This window comes from Nothobranchius furzeri, chromosome 14, assembly GCF_043380555.1.
Source record: "Nothobranchius furzeri strain GRZ-AD chromosome 14, NfurGRZ-RIMD1, whole genome shotgun sequence".
Taxonomy (NCBI): domain Eukaryota; kingdom Metazoa; phylum Chordata; class Actinopteri; order Cyprinodontiformes; family Nothobranchiidae; genus Nothobranchius; species Nothobranchius furzeri.
In genome coordinates this window covers 32,583,441-32,602,114 of record NC_091754.1, presented here as the reverse complement: position 1 = coordinate 32,602,114, position 18,674 = coordinate 32,583,441, and the positions used below count along the sequence as shown (strand labels likewise).

Sequence of the window (18,674 nt, the reverse complement as noted above, 5' to 3'; positions counted from 1 at the left end):
TAAAAACACAGCTGAAAAAAAGACAAAACTACAGGTGACCGAACGAGTACAAAAAATGGCAAAGCAATGTCAAATACGACTAAATATAATCTAAAATTACTGAATAAAAACATAAAGTAGGAAATTTACTGAAAATAATAATTATTTACACCAGTAGAAGAGATAGAAGTTGAAAATATGCGTTCAAAACAATTCCTCTGCTCCCCTATGAGCACGACACATGGCAGACTGTTTATTTCCTTGTTCTCGGGCAGGGACTTGCGTAACATTACCGTAATGTATTAAATACCATTGGAAAGTACATGGTCTAAACTTTCAGAATCTGTTGATTGGGCAAACTGTTGAAGAGTTACGGTAAAGTATGAAAGCCAGTTTGTGTCGCTATTGACACAACCGCAGAAGCTTTGGGGGCCTCTAGTGGCTTGGGGGCCCTGCAACAGCATAGGTTGCACATAGGAAGAAACGGCCATGCGTGTGAGAAAAGAGAGAGAGCGTACAAAGAAAATCATGAAAAACAGATGTCACATGACCACCAGTGACTTGATGATATTTGTGTTGAACATTAAAATATTTATATTTGGATTTTCTTTTTCCAGAATTTCACACATTATCGTGACAGTGAGAAGTAAACCAAGCTCCGGTTGATAATGTACAGTGGGATGCGACAGTTTGGGCAGCCTTGTTAATCTTCTTGATTGTCCTGCGTAAATTGTGGTTGTTAGGATAAAAATGTCAGTTAAATTTATAATATAGGAGACAAACAGTGATATTTAAGATGTGAAACAAAGTTTAAAGGATTTACAGAAAGTGTGCAATCATTAGGCAGGTGCATACATGTGTTGTTTTATTGATTCCAAACCTTTAGAACTAATAATTGGAACTCAAAATTGGTTTGGTAAGCTCAGTGACCCTTGACCTCCGTACAGGTGAATCCAGTTAAAGAATATTTAAGGTATTTAAGGAAGTTTCCCTCCTCTTTGGATATTCTCTGAGAGTAACAACTCTCACATGACTTGAAAACAAAGATGGTTTAGGGCAGGGGTGGGCAATTCCGGTCCTTGAGGTCCGGTATCCGGCATGTTTTAGTGGCTTTACTGATTCAACACACTTGATTCACCTGTGCAGCTGCTCATCAGGCTCTGCAGAAGCCTGTTGAAATCAGGTGTTGAAACATAGCTAAAGCTAAAACATGCTGGATACCGGACCTCCAGGCCTGGAATTAGAGATTTCACCTGTCTGTTCCCACAGTTAGGAACATATTGAGGAAATGGAAGACCACAGGTACAGTTCACGTTAAGGCTCTAAGTGTCAGACCAAGAAAAATCTCAGATAAACTAGTAATGTAAGAAAATATTGGTATGGCAATATATTAGGGTAACTTTTTCTGCGATATTATATCGATATTCAAAAGCTGTGTATCAAAAATGTCGATATGGCATTATATTGTGAAAAATTTCCCTGCAATATTATATTGATATTCAAAAGCCATATATCTATTCATTGGAAGAATTTACATTCAAACATTTGTATATTTTATTTTCTTTTGGTGCATTTCAAAGGCTGACCGCTAGTTAGCAGCAATGTGCAATGTTTTTTTTTTCCACCACTGAAATGTAAATCCCTCTATTATGGTTCAGATACCTCATGATTGCACTGTTAATGAATATTCCTTCAATACATTCAGCCTAAAAAATTCGATAATAACGTCTGACTAAATGTATCACAATATATTGTGATATATCTTATCAACTCCCCTGTATCGTGATACGTATCGTATCACCAAAATTTCACCAATACACATCCCTATGATAAACAGAAGTGAAGAATGGTGAGAACAGTCAGTGTCAACCCACAGACCAGCACCAAAGACCTACAACATCATCTTGTTGCAGATGGAGTCTGTGCATTGTTCAACCATACCATACCATACCATCCCAAACCATAGTTTTTTTATATAGCACGTTTAAAACGCAGCATGGGAGCTGCCCAAAGTGCTGCACAGGCTAAAACAAAACGCAACCATTCTAGGGAACTAAAACAAAGGATAAAAATACCAGTCAAAGCAGATAAAACATGATGAATACTAAGAACACATTAAACAATGACACAGTAAAACACCAAAATGAGTCACTGTCTAAAAGCCAAATCATAAAAGTGGGTCTTTTAAACAAGATTTAAAAACCGCCAATGGTGGAGCCTGCCGAACTCCAATGGGCAACGAGTTCCACAGCTTTGGGGCAGCATGCACAAATGCTCGTTCACTCCGCGATTTGTATCGCATCCGCTATTGGGTGCACTTTACACAAGGAGGTGCTGCATGTGAGAGTGATGCAGAGGAAGCCTTTTCTCCACCCAGAGCACAAACAGAGCAGCTTGAGATCTGCTAAAGCTCATTTGGACATGCCATTTTCATTCTGGTATAAGGTGCTGTGGACTGATGAAACTAAAACTGAGTTATTTGGGCATAACAAGGGGCGTTATGCATGGAGGAAAAAGAACACAGCATTCCAAGAGAAACACCTGCTACCTACAGTAAAACATGGTGGTGGTTCCATCATGCTGTGGGCTGTGTGGCCAGTGCAGGGACTGGGAATCTTATTAAAGTTGAGAGACGCATGGATTCCACTCAATATCAGCTGATTCTGGAGACCAATGTCCAGGAATTGGAACTGGAGAGGATGGATTATAGTCATAATCTGTTCAAACAGAATACTGGGTGTAATGATTTAAATTACGTGCTATTTAATAAGCCATAAGGCGTAGGATTCCATAGGAAATATGAAATCCACCATACGGATCTGTGAGGTTATTTACCAGAAGATTGGACATTTTTAATGCAGGGATTAGATAACCGCTTCGTATTCATTCAGAGACAACAGAAGAGAGAGTCGAGTTTAAAAGTTAAGAATTTTATTACTAACGAATTAAACTAGACTGACTTTAAACACTACATGTATGGTGTAACTAAAGTGGATGAGACGGTGAATGGATGACATGTGATGTTGATCAGAACCAGCAAATCCGAAGCTGCGATTAGTTCTGATGGGAACTGAAGGTGATGTCTTCGCATGAAGCTTTGGTTAGGAGATTCATAAACACATTCGACGCCATTTGCCGGTCTACCTACCCTTCAGGAAGCCCTCTTTAGATCAGGAATGTCGAGGTCCAGCTTGACCTACTCTGGAACCGAGCCGGTAGGAAAAGCAGCGGTTGCCGACCAGACCAGTCTTTGAGATACTTCCGGGTCGCGACAATTTGTGTGCGTCTGGTGAGACCCGAGCCTGGGTCTTGAGGGTTCAGCTTTTATTTTGAAAGGAACCGTTGCAGCAGTTTGAACAGCAACACATTTTCCAGCTTGTCGTTGGTTCTTTCGGTTGAAGAGGAAAGTTACGGATTGGCCACTCCGACACTTCTCTAGAACGCTTTGAACTGGCGTTAGAGATGACGTGGGCATAGTTTTATACTTTGGATGTTTTGGTTTATGGTCGAATGAAAAGTTGACGGATTTACCAAACACCACCAAAACCACGCCTCCGTCAGATCTGGCAGATTCTGATTGGATCAGTGAAAGCAATGTGTCATGTCTTTTAACGCTACGTGAAATGAGAGTCCTGTTGGAACATTTAAAGTCACAGTACCTTTATATTCTAAAGGGTTATATTAAAGTAACTAATATTTTGATTGCACTGATTGGTCACCTTATTTATTGACTAACACTTTGTTTGATTAGCTTTATTAAAATAGAGTTCTTTGATTAATTAAAAGAAAAGAGTTCATTCTTCATTCTTCTGTTGAGCTGAAAATAAGCAGGTTAGAAGGAATGCATGAGACCTTGAGACCATATCTCATGCAGACTAGTCCTGTATCAGAGGAGGGGGAAAACGGTCATTTCATTCTGTTACATGGGTCTGATACAGGAAGGACCTAAAACGTTTGCTGTTGTTTCAGGTGGTGAAGACCGTGGGTCTGAGGGAGGTCTGGTTCTTCGGTCTGCAGTACACGGACAGCAAAGGCTACGTAACATGGCTCAAACTCAACAAGAAGGTGATTAATCACATCAAATATTATAAATCCATTCCACAGCATCATGGATGAAAGACTTAACCCCAAAATGGGAATGCTTTGGATTAATCAAACACAAGGAAACAAGAGGACACTACAGGAAAGCCAAATGAGTTCAGTGGAATAATGCATCAACTCTAGAGCTGCGCATACCCCAATCTCAAACAGACTAACACCTTTTCCACCAGATGTCTTTCCACATGGTTGTTTAATAAATGAGAATTAACTCATTGCACCAGTTGGGTTAAATAACTTGTTGCAGCTGAAAGATAATCGCCCATGCAGTAATTATCTAATAGGAGGCTCGTAACTACATGCTTAGTCCATGTGGTGACTCTGGATTTGCTCTGGGCTGTGTATATTGCTGAGTTAGACAAAAAAAAATCACTTTTCTTTCAGTATTGTGCAGTCCTAATAATCTGTAAATAATCTTGTTTTAGTGTGGTGAGTAAGATCTTTTTTGCTGTGTTGGGTGTATTTTTGGCCTTCAGGTGACGCAGCAGGATGTGAAGAAGGAGAATCCTCTGCAGTTCAAGTTCAGAGCAAAGTTCTTCCCAGAGGATGTTTCTGAAGAGCTCATCCAGGAGATCACACAGAAGCTCTTCTTCCTGCAGGTACTTAGCACGGGTTTAATGTTATCAAATATCATCATCTCCGTGCACTGATGTTTCCTAAACCGTAAGTTGTTCCTCACGTGGCTGATCCAGTCCAGGGTGATCAGGCTATCTGATGAGTTGTCCCAGATGGAGATCCCTAATGCAGTGAGCAAAAAGGCAATTCTAGCTGACCTATTTCTGAGTTCACTGCTGCTCTCCTAATAAAATGGTCACTTGACTGACCTTTACAGAATTACGTTTGGAAATCTCCAGTTGGTGGTTTTTGTGTTCTCCAGACTGAGCTTTAGAGGATGCCTCCTACAGGTGTGCACTACTTTCTATGTGACCTGTAAAGCAACAGAAGCTGTTTTATTGTTAAGTGTAGCAGGTAAAAATCAAGCTTCAAGAAACAAGCTTCCTCTGACTGCGAATATAATATTTATGGTGCATCTTTGTTCTTGTTGTTGTTGTTGTGAGCTCCACAAGCCGGCAGCCCACGCATCAGACAGAAGCCGCGATCAGACAGAGATGCACCGAGCTGCGGGGAGGGGAGAAATGGGTGGAAAACCGAGGTCTGCCGAGAGCTCCACAAGCCGATAGTCGGAACCCAGCTCCACCAACATGTTATATTTCAACCCATTTTCTAAAGTGCAGCATTATGTTAAATGCACTGGCTTTTACCCTATTACATTTAAATGTCATGGTTAAACAGTACGTGTTAAAATCTAAGCTCAGCTCGGCAGTGACCTAAAATACATAAATATAATTTTACTTACCGAAAAAAATGAAGTGGAGACTCCTTGGACGCTCTATTAGTGCAATTAATGCCACAGCAAGTCATTTTGTCCAACAATTGCACAAAAATATCCAAAACAGAATACACAAACACAGAGACTCAAAATCCCGGAACAGTTTCCAGGCCAGACCGAGGCTCTACTGAGGCCTTTCCACGGAGCTAGCTCTGTGGTCACGTGGGTCTGATGCTCATTAATTATGCAGAATTTTAGGCTTTTAATTCACTTAAACAGAAGAGTGAGAAAAAATTTCACCCCTCTCAGAGTTGTCATGAGTGTAAACTAGATCATTTAAACCAAAAACATGTTTTGGAACCAGGCTGTAAACATGTTTATTTCTGCTGTGAAATTGGTATGTTTAACATGGGAGTCAATGAGGATTTGTCATCATAAAACCCAATTAAATAGTAGGTAGAAATTTATAGAAGCACACTTAAAATGATTGAAATATCTCTGAATCCACTTTGCTAGTAGGCTCATTTCTCTCTGCTGCTTCTCCACACAAGTATCAAGCTAGCAAGCGTTGTAGCAAATTTTATATCCTTGCAGAGTGACAAGTCTACTTTACCTGGTAAAACACATGACCTAAACAATATTCGGAGTAAAAAGAATCAGATTGTTTTAAAAGATAAAGGATAGCGTTGTCATAGAACCAGCGTCCTGGTACAATGACATGTGATTTCAGTACAACCATTCCATGATCAGACAGACTGCACATGAAACATGTAGTTTTACTGTGGGCTAGGGATAGGGCTGGGCGATATGACGATTTTGGACCGTTTTACGATCTACACATCTGACGGTCTGTCATTTTTGAGAGACCGTTTTATCACGATTCACAGCTCTGCTGTTGAATTTCTGCCTCTGAATGAAAATGGAACTTACCCCAGGTGAATGACACGCCTTTGTTTGACCCTTAACCAATCAGAGTGAGTCATAGTAATATATTAGTGCCCCGCTTGTTTTCATTTGTGTGTGAGCAAACATGGCTTCGCCGCGGCTGAGCAACACGTTCCGAAGAGGAACGCAGGGTTTCCTTAGCGCACGGCGCTAACAACTTAGCGACGTGACATGTCTCGGAGAAAGCGTAAAAACACGTTGGACGCTTCTTCTGAAGCAGGAAAATAGCACCGCTTCTTAAGCAGAGCACGACGTCACCTCGGCTCGTTCACCCTCTGCCGAGCCGGTGTCGGTACCAGACTGAGCTCGGTCACTGGGTCGATGGAGCTGCCCCGTGACTGCCTGATGGAAAACCAGCGGGTTTCATCAGACTCGTAGTTTCTTGTTTTTGTTGGGGACCTCCTGTAATTTACCGCTCCCTCCTGCAGTCTTCCCCTATTACTATTTAAAATGATTCTGTAAACTCCGTGTATCAATAGTAGGGCTGGGGGTAAACGATTATTTTTAAAACGATTATTCTGACAATTATTTTATCGAATAGTCGACTATTCTAATGACTATTTAGAAAATTGATCTAATGATTATTTTTCTATTGCACAATTAACAAAAACCAGAAAATCTCAAATAAATTCCTCAAAAAAATTGATAAATTCTTACTGTAAGAGAATAAACACTACAGGCCTTCCATTTTGTATAACACTGCGTTTATTGTGTTGGTTTTCTGATGACGTGTAGAACCTGGGAGTGCAGGCTGCTGCCTGAGAGGTGGTAGAAGATGGAGTGTCTCCATGCTGCTTTGTTTTGGTCACTTATGTGCGTGAGGCGAGTGGTCTTACATTTTAAACTAAACCGAAAACCCACAACACTCTAAATGTAATAAAAGGGAGATCTACACCACAAAAAAGATGAACTCTAAACCAAAACGTAACAGCTTATCCCAACGCAAGAAGCTGTTAGCGAAGATGCTAACAGTAGCTTTACCAACATTAAGTTCAAGTTACCAAGTTTAAATAAACCAAAAACACCCAGCAGCAAACAGACCAGCACGGAGGAGAGACTGCTACCACCAAAACAGCTCTCCTCATGTCTGAAAGAAGCTCCTTAATGAAGGGAGAAGCGCTCCCGGTGATTTTCTACATCTGCGACAGAGACGGAGCAGCGCACATCTGACCCCGGAAGTTGTTGTCCGTTGCCGGGAGACGAAGGGGCAAAACAGGAAAATAATCTAGTAGTGGACGGACGTTGTTCCGGGTCTTCGGTATTTGGCGGAGATGTTAGTGAAGGCGGAGAAGAGGGCGAACTAGAGGAAAAACAGGCAGATTCCTCCTCTATTTACAAACTCCTGGGGATGGAACAAGTGGGCGCGGTGCGTCGACTTCCGGATCTGACATCGACAAATTTTTAGAATCGAGCCGTCGACTTCGTCGAGGCTTCGCTACAGCCCTACTCAATAGAAACAATATCTGCCTCTGCCAGCTGCAGTAAATGTAGTTTCCAAATAATAAGACGTGCATTCATCTGTGTATCTCCTTTGATCCGCATTAGTGATATTTTCAGCACCAGAACAGTGAAGCAAAGAAAGATTCCTGAGTTTGTTAGTAATTTTATTTATTAGGTGCATCTAACCTGTTCTATTTTTCTCTGAAATGAGATCAAATCAGTGCTTCTATGGGTTGTCTCCACTGGAAAATTTTACTTTATTTAGAGACTTGTTGCAGAAAGTATTCAGAATGCGCAGTTATTTGCTACCACAAGCGATCTCTGGTCCAGCCGCACATCAGAGCCGTATTAGAGCTTAACTATCCACTACATGAGCAACTGGGAGCTACATAGTATTTTGAATAAGTTAATGTTTGCACAATACGTTTGCAATTGACATGTTTGCACTTTAAATATGTTTACGATTTTAATTTATGTTAAGTTACTTGAAAAACGAGAAAAACAGATTTTTGTAATTGTTTCTCTCAGAGCTTTTATCATCTCTGGTATGAGTTTAAAATATAAGTGTGTTAGCACTGTGCTGATTATCCCTAATATGATTAAATATTTATTTATTCAATGTTTCTCTTCTTTAATACACAATTGAAGTTATGCTATTCATGGATAAAAAAATCGTGATAAAATCGAAATCGCGATAAAATATTGGAAAAATCGTGATATTCTATTTTTGCCATATCGCCCAGCCCTAGCTAGGGATGTAGCGAAGCCTCGATGACATCGACGGCTCGATTGTAAAAATTTGTCGACGTCAGAACCTGTAGTCGACACACCACGACCACTTGTTGCATCCCCAGGAGTTTGTAAATAGAGGAGGAATCTGCCTGTTTTTCCTCTAGTTCGCCCTCTTCTCCGCCTTCACTAACATCTCCACCAAATACCGAATACCCGGAACAATGTCCGTCCGCTACTAGATTCCTTTCCTGTTTTGCCTGCCTTTGTCTCCCGACAACGGACAACAACTTCCGGGGTCAGATGCGCTGCTTCGTCTCTAACGCAGATGTAGAAAATCACCGGGAGCGTTTCTCCCTTCATTAAGGAGCTTCTTTCAGACATTAGGAGAGCTGTTTTGGTGGTAGCAGTCTCTCCTCCGTGCTGGTCTGTTTGCTGCTGGGTGTTTTTGGTTTATTTAAACTTGGTAACTTGAACTTAACGTCGGTAAAGCTACTGTTAGCATTTTCGCTAACAGCTTCTTGCGTATGGATAAGCTGTTACGTTTTGGTTTAGAGTTAATCTTTTTTGTGGTGTAGATCTCCCTTTTATTACATTTAGAGTGTTGTGGGTTTTCGGTTTAGTTTAAAATATCACCTTGAGTTTGGTTTAACCACCCAGTTTAGAGTTTGGACCTTTGGAGATTCTTATTTTGGTCCAGAACCCAGTAATCTTTGCCCAGTGGGACATCCCTACTTATTAGTACTTTTGTTTTAATTCCCCACAGGCAGAATTAGTTTTATTATTCCCAACCTGTGGATGGAAAGATTTATGTTTTCTTTTAGTTGTAAATAAACCTGATCATCATCATTTTAACTTTTAAATCCCGTTATTGTCCCTTCCTTTTTGCACATGAGCCCAACTCCCCAGGAAGAGTCGTAACACCACTCGCCTCACGCACATAAGTGACCAAAACAAAGCAGCATGGAGACACTCCGTCTCCAACCACCTCTCAGGCAGCAGCCTGCACTCCCAAGTTCTACACATCACCAGAACATAACCAACCAACACAATAAAAGCAGGGTTATACAAAATGGAAGGCCTGTATGTTTATTCTCCTACAGTAAAAATGTATCTTCGTTTTTTTTTTTTTTTTTGAGAAATTTATTAGAGATTTTTTGGTTTTTATTAACTGTGCAATAGAAAAATAATCATTAGATTAATTGTCTAAATAGTCATCAGAATAGTCGACTGTTCGATAGAATAATCGTCAGAATAAACATTTTAAAAATAATCGTTTACCCCCAGCCCTACTGTGGCCACACAGCCATTATAGCGCTCCCATTATGAAGATGAATAAAGATGGGTAACACGAGGGCGGGGAGGTATGAGGGAGAATAACATGCACACTCACTCTGCTCCCTACAGGGAACAGATTTAGCTTGCTGGATAAAACACCACAGACATAAAACTGCTAATTCAGACAGCCACAGCATCATTGAATGTGAGGTGGGTGAGAGGGGTGGGAATCCCCAACCATACGAGAAAGACCAGCAGCTACTCATCAGCGCGACCTTTAACCTCCACTGCTCAGGAATTGGAGTAGAGTTTTAGGGACGCGTGAGCACGTTGAAAAACTAGGAGTGTGTGCATGTCTGTCATGTGAGTGCGTGCATCCGTGTGTTCAAAAGTGAGAGTCCATGAACTTTGGCTCAGTTCTGCTGCAATGTCAATCGTCTCAGATGCAACAACATGACCTTCCACAAGCTGGTCCAAGGAGTTCATTGTCCCATGTGAGGAATCGGGGAGGGAGGGGTAGAGCATCTGTCTACATAAACATCCAGGAGGTTTCGGATGAACGACTTTCCAAGGCCGACGTGTGGGTGCCGAATTCAGATAACGATGGTTGTGGTTCAGATAGAGCGAGTTATGTCTGCCTCAGTCTCTCAGTGATCACCGAACATGTGGTTAGTTTCCACCAAGCTGAGCTGTGAGCTTCTCCATGTTCTGATCCAATTCGTAGACAAGTTCTATGCTCATTCAACACGAGTCTGAGTGCTTACAACCCAACACATCCTTCGTAGAAGCCTGGCGGCTTGCCAGTTGCTCCAGAACGCTTTTGAATTTATCGATATACCAGGAAACTGCCTGCTCCAGACAGCAGAATCCCAGTTATTGTAAATCAAACTTTATCTTCTACATCCTCAAACAGACAGCAGCGACAGACACAAAATCTTCCACTCGTTCCAGGAATCCATCATGTATCCTAACAGTTGTGTTCTATCAAGGCAGGAGGAGCCCCCTTCTCCTTTCTTAACGTGGAAAAAAACTATCAGTGGCATTCAGAGACCAGCTGACCAGATCCATAATTAAAGAAATTCAGAGGAAAATGCAGAGAGGCGCTCCAAGTAAGACAGCACAAAGAGCCGGCAGGCAGGCAGTGTAGGGAGGCGAAAAGAAAAGCGACCGTCCTCGGCAAGAGCAGGACGAAATAAAACTGATGATGTCCTGATTGTTTCTTCTAATTTAATTTAATAAAGCACTTGTATTCAAAGCAGGTTCACTAAGAAACACTTTTTTTTTACTATCTGTCACATGGAGTTTAACATGCAGGCAGAACATGAAAATGGTCTTCTACCCTATTTGCTGTATTAGCCACTGATTAAAATAGACGAGGATAGTCTAGGATCTGAAAAGCCTCACATATATATGTCACACTGTCACTTAACATTCATGGACTCAACCATCTTGGCTCGTGACAGGGAAGGCTGTTGGGTTCAAATCCAGGAGAGCGCAGAGCACACCCCTGTTAGTAGAAGCTAACCATTAGCATTAGCAACCACAACATGGCAGAGCTCCTTCAGTGTGTGTGTGTGTGTGTTCTGCTTGCAGGTGAAAGAGGCCATTCTGAATGATGAGAACTACTGCCCTCCAGAGACAGCCGTGCTGCTGGCTTCCTATGCCGTCCAAGCCAAGTATGGAGACCACAGTAAAGAGCTTCACAAGCCTGGTTACCTGGCAAACGACCGTCTGCTACCACAGAGGTACACACGCTCACTTTAATTCAGAATAAATGCGTGATTTGCATGCTCACTCCATCTTGATCATGGACAGAGTATTATAACATTAGCTTTCCCATCTGCCTCTTTCAGTGCACCTCTGTGTAGGGTTCCTCACAAAGAGGATAAAAGCTGGTAGCATTAATTATTTATACCAATAAACTTTGTTCTGTGCAATGTTTGGCCTTTGCCTGCATGTGTGCTCGTGCATCCTGCAGAGTTCTGGAGCAACACAAGCTGACAAAGGAACAGTGGGAGGACAGAATACAGACGTGGCACGAGGAGCACCGAGGCATGCTCAGGTGAGTCCCTGTGTGTGTGTACTTGGTATAATGCTAAACATGAGGCCTTTTAATTTAAAGAGGCTGTGTATGTTTTTATTATTATGACACTTCACAATAAACTTTTTGGTTGACCTAAAAAATGAAGATGAAACCTTCTCAGTGCTGGGGGCACTGTGTTTATGTCCTGCAGCCTGTTCTAAAACAGCTGCTGCTGAGCTCTGTGGTTCCATCAGAGACAGATTAAATATGAGCAAAAGGGTGAACGGATGCTCCTGCTACTTAGGCCTAGGACGACAACAGAATTTTTCTGGACGATATATTGTCCAACAAATTATTGATGGTAAACAATATTATTGTCAACATTATCGAGACCAAAATAACCACTTATGTAATGTTAATATATCATAATAATGCAAGTACACCCTTTAAAATACAACAATTAAACTTTTTATTTAACATCGGAACGTCCAGAACCAGAACTTCTAAATAAATAAATAAAACAAACAAACAAAAAATAAATAAAGAAGGACTTTCTCTCTCTGTTAGACAACGTTGCACCAAAAACAACAAAATCAACTCTGTCTCTCCAAAACATCAAATACAACAGCCTATCAGGTGTCAGCAACCAAAACTGCACTTCAATAATGATGATAAATAATTATATTGAGTTGTACGTTTCTTAACCTTGAAATATTGAGGCTGGACAAAAACATTGAAGTTTATTTTCATCTATTGTACGATTAAGTGATTTATTAATTGTCGCCCCAGCCCTACTGCTACCAAAAGCAAACCGATAGTAGGGTTGTCACGGTGTGGAAATGTAACCTCACGGTTATTGTGACCAAAATTATCACGGTTTTCGGTATTGTCGCGGTATTTTTTTTATACGTGCTACATTTTCAGACAAGTAAATAAACCCTGTACATCTGGAAAATATTGTCCTCAGTTTGTGTCTAAATTTTGCCTAAAATGTGTTATTGTGTAATTATGTTGTTTATTTGTTTACATTTTTCCCCTTTAGTCTTAAAAATGCCAATATTTGCCCATAACTTCTTATTTTTTGTCTGTTTGATGTCATCATTTTAAAAATATTAGATCAGATGATACTCAGTACTCAAGTAGCCTTCTAATCAGATACTTTTTTACCCTTACTTGAGTAATAAACCCTATATCAGGAAAATATTGTCCTCGGTTTGTGTCCTTCCAGTGAGCTTTGCAGATGTGGGAAAATGTCATCAGGCAGTAATCGTTGTTGAATTCATAATTATCCTCGGAGAGAGACCAACTCTTATCTGCCCCTGGGAGCCCCGTAATGCATAGCATCATTTCAACATGGCGGTGTCCGCGACACGGTTTATATGCAGGTAGTGGCGCTGCGGCTGCTTTATATAGCGACTCGTTGCATTCTCCCTCAACCCAAATCCTCGGATCAGACATTTTAGCTAAAACGCTAACGTTAACTTGCCTTGCGTTGACTGTAGAGTTGTGGGTGATGGTTACGCAGATGTGTCATGAGATTTGAAGCGTTGCTGCCTTTCACAGACACTTTTTCTGCACGTGCTGCAATCAGGATAGCCGTCTTCTATCAACTGTCCCTCGGCATTCTTCAAATATCCAAGAAATTCCCGTACTTCCCACTTTGTCTTCTTTGAGGGATAAAAAATGTCCTCCTGAGCGCTGCCATCTCCTCCTTTGGCCATGATTTCAGCTTTAGCTTCAAGAAAGTTTTGGTCGTAAACAACAAAGTGCGCATGTGCCGCCGGCAACTTCAGCAGATGATACGGTGGCTGGTAAGGGTCACCGCGCTGACACCGCAGCCACGGTAATCCACCGAGATAATATGTTTTTAAAAACAAGACGGTTATTATTATTGTCAACTTTTTTACCGGGGTTTACCGCTACACCGGTTACCGTGACAACCCTAAACGTTAGTAAAAAGCATTCAGACGAAACCAGTGATGCTTCCAGCTCTACCGTGTATTTGTGCAATAATTTCAGACATCATTATTCCTGATACAGTTATTCCTCATCCTTTCATCCCCGCCCAGGCTAGACTTCTGACTTTTGAAGATGCTAGGCGTCTGCAAATTGATGAAAAGTAAATAATTGAAGTTTGAATGAGATGACGGATGCAGAAACTTACTCTGGAAAATATATTCAGAGATTTCTGCCAAGGTTATTGATTGTTTATGCTTGTTTCTGTTTGTGTGTGCAGGGAGGACGCGATGATGGAGTACCTGAAGATCGCTCAGGACCTGGAGATGTACGGCGTTAACTACTTTGAAATCAAAAACAAAAAGGGCACAGAGCTGTGGCTGGGGGTCGATGCCCTGGGGCTGAACATTTACGAGCACGAAGACAAGTAAACATCACACAGAAGCACACTACTGGTGGATCGTTTAGCTCTCAGATTCAGTCTAATCAGAAATTTGAGTTTTTTTTATTTAATTATGGCATCATGATGCTAGGGGGCTGGTAGGAAAGTGAAACCACCAGTTAAGCGCATGTCGGCAGCAACGACGCCCACTCCCAAGTGACATTACAGACGCTGTCATAGTCAGTTTTTAGAAGAGAGAATAAAAACAAACAGATAAAATGTTTTACAGTTTTTCCTGCTGCATGTAAAAATTGTGGCTGATCGTGTAACCAGTATCTGGTTTTATGTGACAAGAGCGCCCTCTTAGGGTGAAAAACTAAACTGTTAAATTAAAACCAAGCTGTTAAAACTCTTAGATGTTATAATTTTGTAACTGAACAGCGTCAGTTGGAAAACATTTTTGTGAACTTAAATTTAAGATGTAATCGTGTTTTTTTTTTCCCTCAGATTGTCCCCAAAGATCGGCTTCCCGTGGAGCGAGATCAGAAACATCTCCTTCAATGACAAGAAGTTTGTCATCAAGCCCATCGATAAAAAGGCTCCAGTAAGTTTTGATGAATTCATGTGGATAAACGCGTGGCCGCTGTTTAAAATCAACCCTGAATCTTTTTCTTTCCTCAGGACTTTGTGTTCTACGCCCCTCGTTTACGGATCAACAAGCGCATCCTGGCGTTGTGCATGGGAAACCACGAGCTGTACATGAGGAGGAGGAAGCCGGACACCATTGAGGTGCAGCAGATGAAAGCTCAGGCGAGGGAGGAGAAGCATCATAAAATGATGGAGCGGTATGGTTCACCCCAGCATCAGCTTCATCCTCCACTCGTCCCACTTGTTTTGTGGCATTTTGTTCCACTTTGTGTTGCATGTTCCGCACTAGGGCTGCAGCTATCAAATATTTTTGTAATCGAGTACTCTATCGAATCTTTTATCGATTAATCGAGTACTCTAATAAATTACCCTTTTGTGTTTGTAAACCATTATATCAAATAGCATGTTATAAAATATGAAAGACCTCTTAAAATGAGCAAGCAATTTCCAGTTATTCTTCAAGTTTTATTCAAAATTAGTTTTCAGAACTTCAGAACTTCAACTTTACTTCACAGTAAACAAATGCGAGCGGCTGTGGCCCAAACAGCATCAGAACCGCTCACGGCGCATGCGCAAACATGGCTCGCCAGCTGTTTCCCTATTAACACATGTCCGTTTTAATTTCTACACTTTTTTTCTCACAATAACAAGGGTTGCCGAGAAAGCATGTTTGCCGTGGTTATGTCAAATTAGACAGATCACAGAACATTTATTTACTTTCTCTGGTTTTCCTCTCATAAATACCCGTGTCCTCCTGCAGCAATCCTGAGGGACAACAACACAATAACAACACAACAAAAAGTCCGACGTGTTGTAAAAACTGCTATTTTTTAGCACATTTTAAGTCCGACGTGTTGCTACCAAACGTACGGTGTGAGCTGAAACTTGAGTGCTACAAACGAAAAAGTCGCACAGTGTCCGCAGAATATATAGAAATACAGGATCTTGTAGAGGCTCCGAGTCCGCTTGCAGAAGTGACATTTACATGTAGATGTTTCCTGGTCAGGTGCTGCAGCATGGAGGATGTAGGCTAAATCCATTTTACAGTATTTATACTGGACTACGTTTTCCGCCTTTCGATGTGAAAAATGGTCCCACACCTTTGGCATTTTCTGTCTTTTCGCACTCCACCGGGGTCCACGTTGTCCGCCATGGCTTAAGAGAAAGTTTAGTTACATTCGCTACTCGCGTGTGCATTCAGTGCAGTGTGTATGTGCGTCACTTATTTCGGTCCGGGTGAAACACGACCCAGGCGATTGCTAAACAATGAATTAATTAAACACAAGTTAAACGAAGGCTCGAGGCAGAGAGTTTGACTCGAGTATTTTTTGTACTCGAATTATTCGATATACTCAAGGAATCATTTCAGCCCTATTCTGCACACATATATGGATCAGTTAGGGGAAGTTTGATGGACGTTTTAAGCACTAGGGGGCAGTGGTGTGATGTAAAAGGTCTTACCTGCTCAAGCTGCTGCAGAAGGAATCAGATATTAGTTGTTTTTCTGTTGATAAGAACTAGTTTCTGTTTAATGGGTTTCGTTACACTTTGTGTTGCAAGTCACAACCAAAAATAAAAGCAAAATCATAAAAATTCAAATGTTCGTTAATGCAGATTAATGGCTAAACATAATAAAACAGCTGCATTATTATTTAGGTGTCAGAATTGCAACGATGTCTGACTTTATTCCGTTTTTCTGCAGATGACCAGGCGTAAACACACAGTAAACCCTTTCTGTAGCTCGTCCATTCTCATGTTCTTATCTATACCGTTTAAACAGCCAGCTGATTGCAATCTAGGATGTGTGATGGTTTATTTCCTGTCTCGTTTCCTCAGAGCACAACTGGAAAATGAAAAGAAAAAGCGTGAGCTTGCAGAGAAGGAGAAGGAGCGAATAGAGCGGGAGAAGGAGGAGCTGATTGAGAGGCTAAGGCAGATTGAAGAGCAGACACAAAGAGCTCAGAAAGGTACGACGGGCTCGCAGAGATGTTTTTTATTTCACAGGTGAGTTTTGAGTGTGTTTCTGAGCAAGGTCACTATTCTTAAAGCGAGCCACACTGCGTGGCACAGTAGTAACGATCCATCACAAACATGTGATGCCTGTCATGGACACTAATCCTTGTCATCTCCAGACTAGACCAAACAGTCGGGTCAATCTGTGGTCAGACTTGAATGCTGAGTGATGTTTGCTCGTCTCTCCCTGCAGAGCTGGAGGAGCAGACCCGCAGGGCGCTGGAGTTGGAGCAGGAGCGAAAGCGGGCGAAGGAAGAAGCCGAACGCCTGGAGAGGGAGAGGCAGGCAGCAGAGGAGGCCAAGGCGGCGCTGGCTCAGCAGGCTGCTGATCAGATGAAGACTCAGGAGCAACTGGTACCCGCTGCGCGCCACACTTTTACATCCCAGATGTTTGTTCTATTTGTTTAGAGATATGTTGAATTCATTATGTCATAATGTTTAATTCATAAATGATTAAAGACTTTTTGATATTATTGGGATGTGTTGGCATGTTTAGACGTGCTGGGATCTGCTGACATCTTGTGTTTGTCGCCAGGCTGCTGAGTTAGCAGAGTTCACAGCCAAAATCGCTCTGCTGGAGGAGGCAAAGAGGAAAAAGGAAGAGGAAGCAACAGAATGGCAACATAAAGTAATGAAATTACTTTTTAGTACCCACCGATTCCTTCAGGGAGTGAAAATGTTCATGCATCATTCGACCCATCCCCCCACCACAGGCGCTGTCAGCACAGGAGGACCTAGATAAGACGAGGGAGGAGTTAAAGACAGCTATGACCTCACCGCCCGCACCTGATCATGACGAGGAGGACGAGACGAATGCCGAGGCGAGCGCCGAGCTCCTCAGCGACGGCGTGAACACCCACCGCAGCGAAGAGGAGCGCATCACCGAGACAGACAAGAACGAGCGTGTGAAGAAGCAGCTACAGGTGAGCAGTGACGCGGGGAGTTGTGTGTACGCAGTAACGGCCTCACTTATTATGTCACATTTAAATGTTGGAACGTGGTGGAACCGTCCTCGTGTCCTCCCTCCAGGCTCTGAGCTCGGAGTTGGCCGAGGCTCGAGATGACACTAAGAAAACGCAGAACGACATGCTGCACGCCGAGAACGTCCGGGCAGGAAGAGACAAGTACAAAACGCTGCGCCAGATCCGCCAAGGCAACACCAAGCAACGAATTGACGAATTTGAGTCCATGTGAGCCCCCACAGAACAGCGGACGTTTAAGGAGGCTGTCGGTCTCGTTGCCATGACAACGCCTCATTCATGAAAGCCTAAAGCCCGCTTGCCACTCCTGGCCCGCTGCTTCACCCGCCCAGCAGAGAGGTGAGCTGTTTGGGATCCACAGCCAGCCTGGGAGGACTCGGCCAGTCGCGTCGTCTTCTGCTTCTTAGAGCTTCGCCCTCAAACCAACAAAGCACACGTGTTTTATTATAAAGCTAAAATAGCAAGCCCCTCCCCCTCCTGTGTACGTCTCTGGTAATTTAATGCTTGCATGTTTGGTGAATCACAGAGTTGGAGAGAAGCAGAGACTGGACAGACGGTTTTGTTTTTACTAAACAAACAAATCTAAAGGCCATTTGTAGCTTGTTGATGAAGACGGTATGCTTTAATACATGTTTAAATGTTTTTATTTTTATTGCCTTCTAGTCCCGTCTAGTCCTGTTTTGTGTTCTAGGAGGTTTTACAGCCACTTACCTGTTTGCTCATCCGGGAGAATCCAGAGCAGTTTAGTTTTGACTGATATGCAAATCAGATCTGCTTATTTACATCCTAACTGCTCTGTCTCCACTGGCCCGTTCAGACATTGTTCAAATATATATTTTGCTCCACAATAAAGAAGGACTTTATATTTCCTAA

The 18,674-nt window shown here is 42.1% G+C and overlaps 1 protein-coding gene across 3 annotated transcripts in view; it reads left to right on the top strand.

Moving 5' to 3' along the window:
• The window catches only part of LOC107389636 (radixin), an 88,281-nt gene extending 69,607 nt beyond the window's left edge, over positions 1-18,674 (top strand). For all 3 annotated transcript variants that reach the window (XM_015965876.2, XM_015965875.2, XM_070544075.1), the window contains exons 4-15: positions 3,949-4,044; positions 4,554-4,676; positions 11,393-11,544; positions 11,778-11,861; positions 14,059-14,205; positions 14,668-14,764; positions 14,842-15,005; positions 16,645-16,775; positions 17,015-17,175; positions 17,357-17,449; positions 17,535-17,744; positions 17,851-18,674. In XM_015965876.2, the coding sequence (XP_015821362.1) occupies positions 3,949-4,044; positions 4,554-4,676; positions 11,393-11,544; positions 11,778-11,861; positions 14,059-14,205; positions 14,668-14,764; positions 14,842-15,005; positions 16,645-16,775; positions 17,015-17,175; positions 17,357-17,449; positions 17,535-17,744; positions 17,851-18,015 (1,623 nt within the window). In that variant the 3' untranslated portion in view covers positions 18,016-18,674. The remainder of the gene's footprint in view (positions 1-3,948; positions 4,045-4,553; positions 4,677-11,392; positions 11,545-11,777; positions 11,862-14,058; positions 14,206-14,667; positions 14,765-14,841; positions 15,006-16,644; positions 16,776-17,014; positions 17,176-17,356; positions 17,450-17,534; positions 17,745-17,850) is intronic.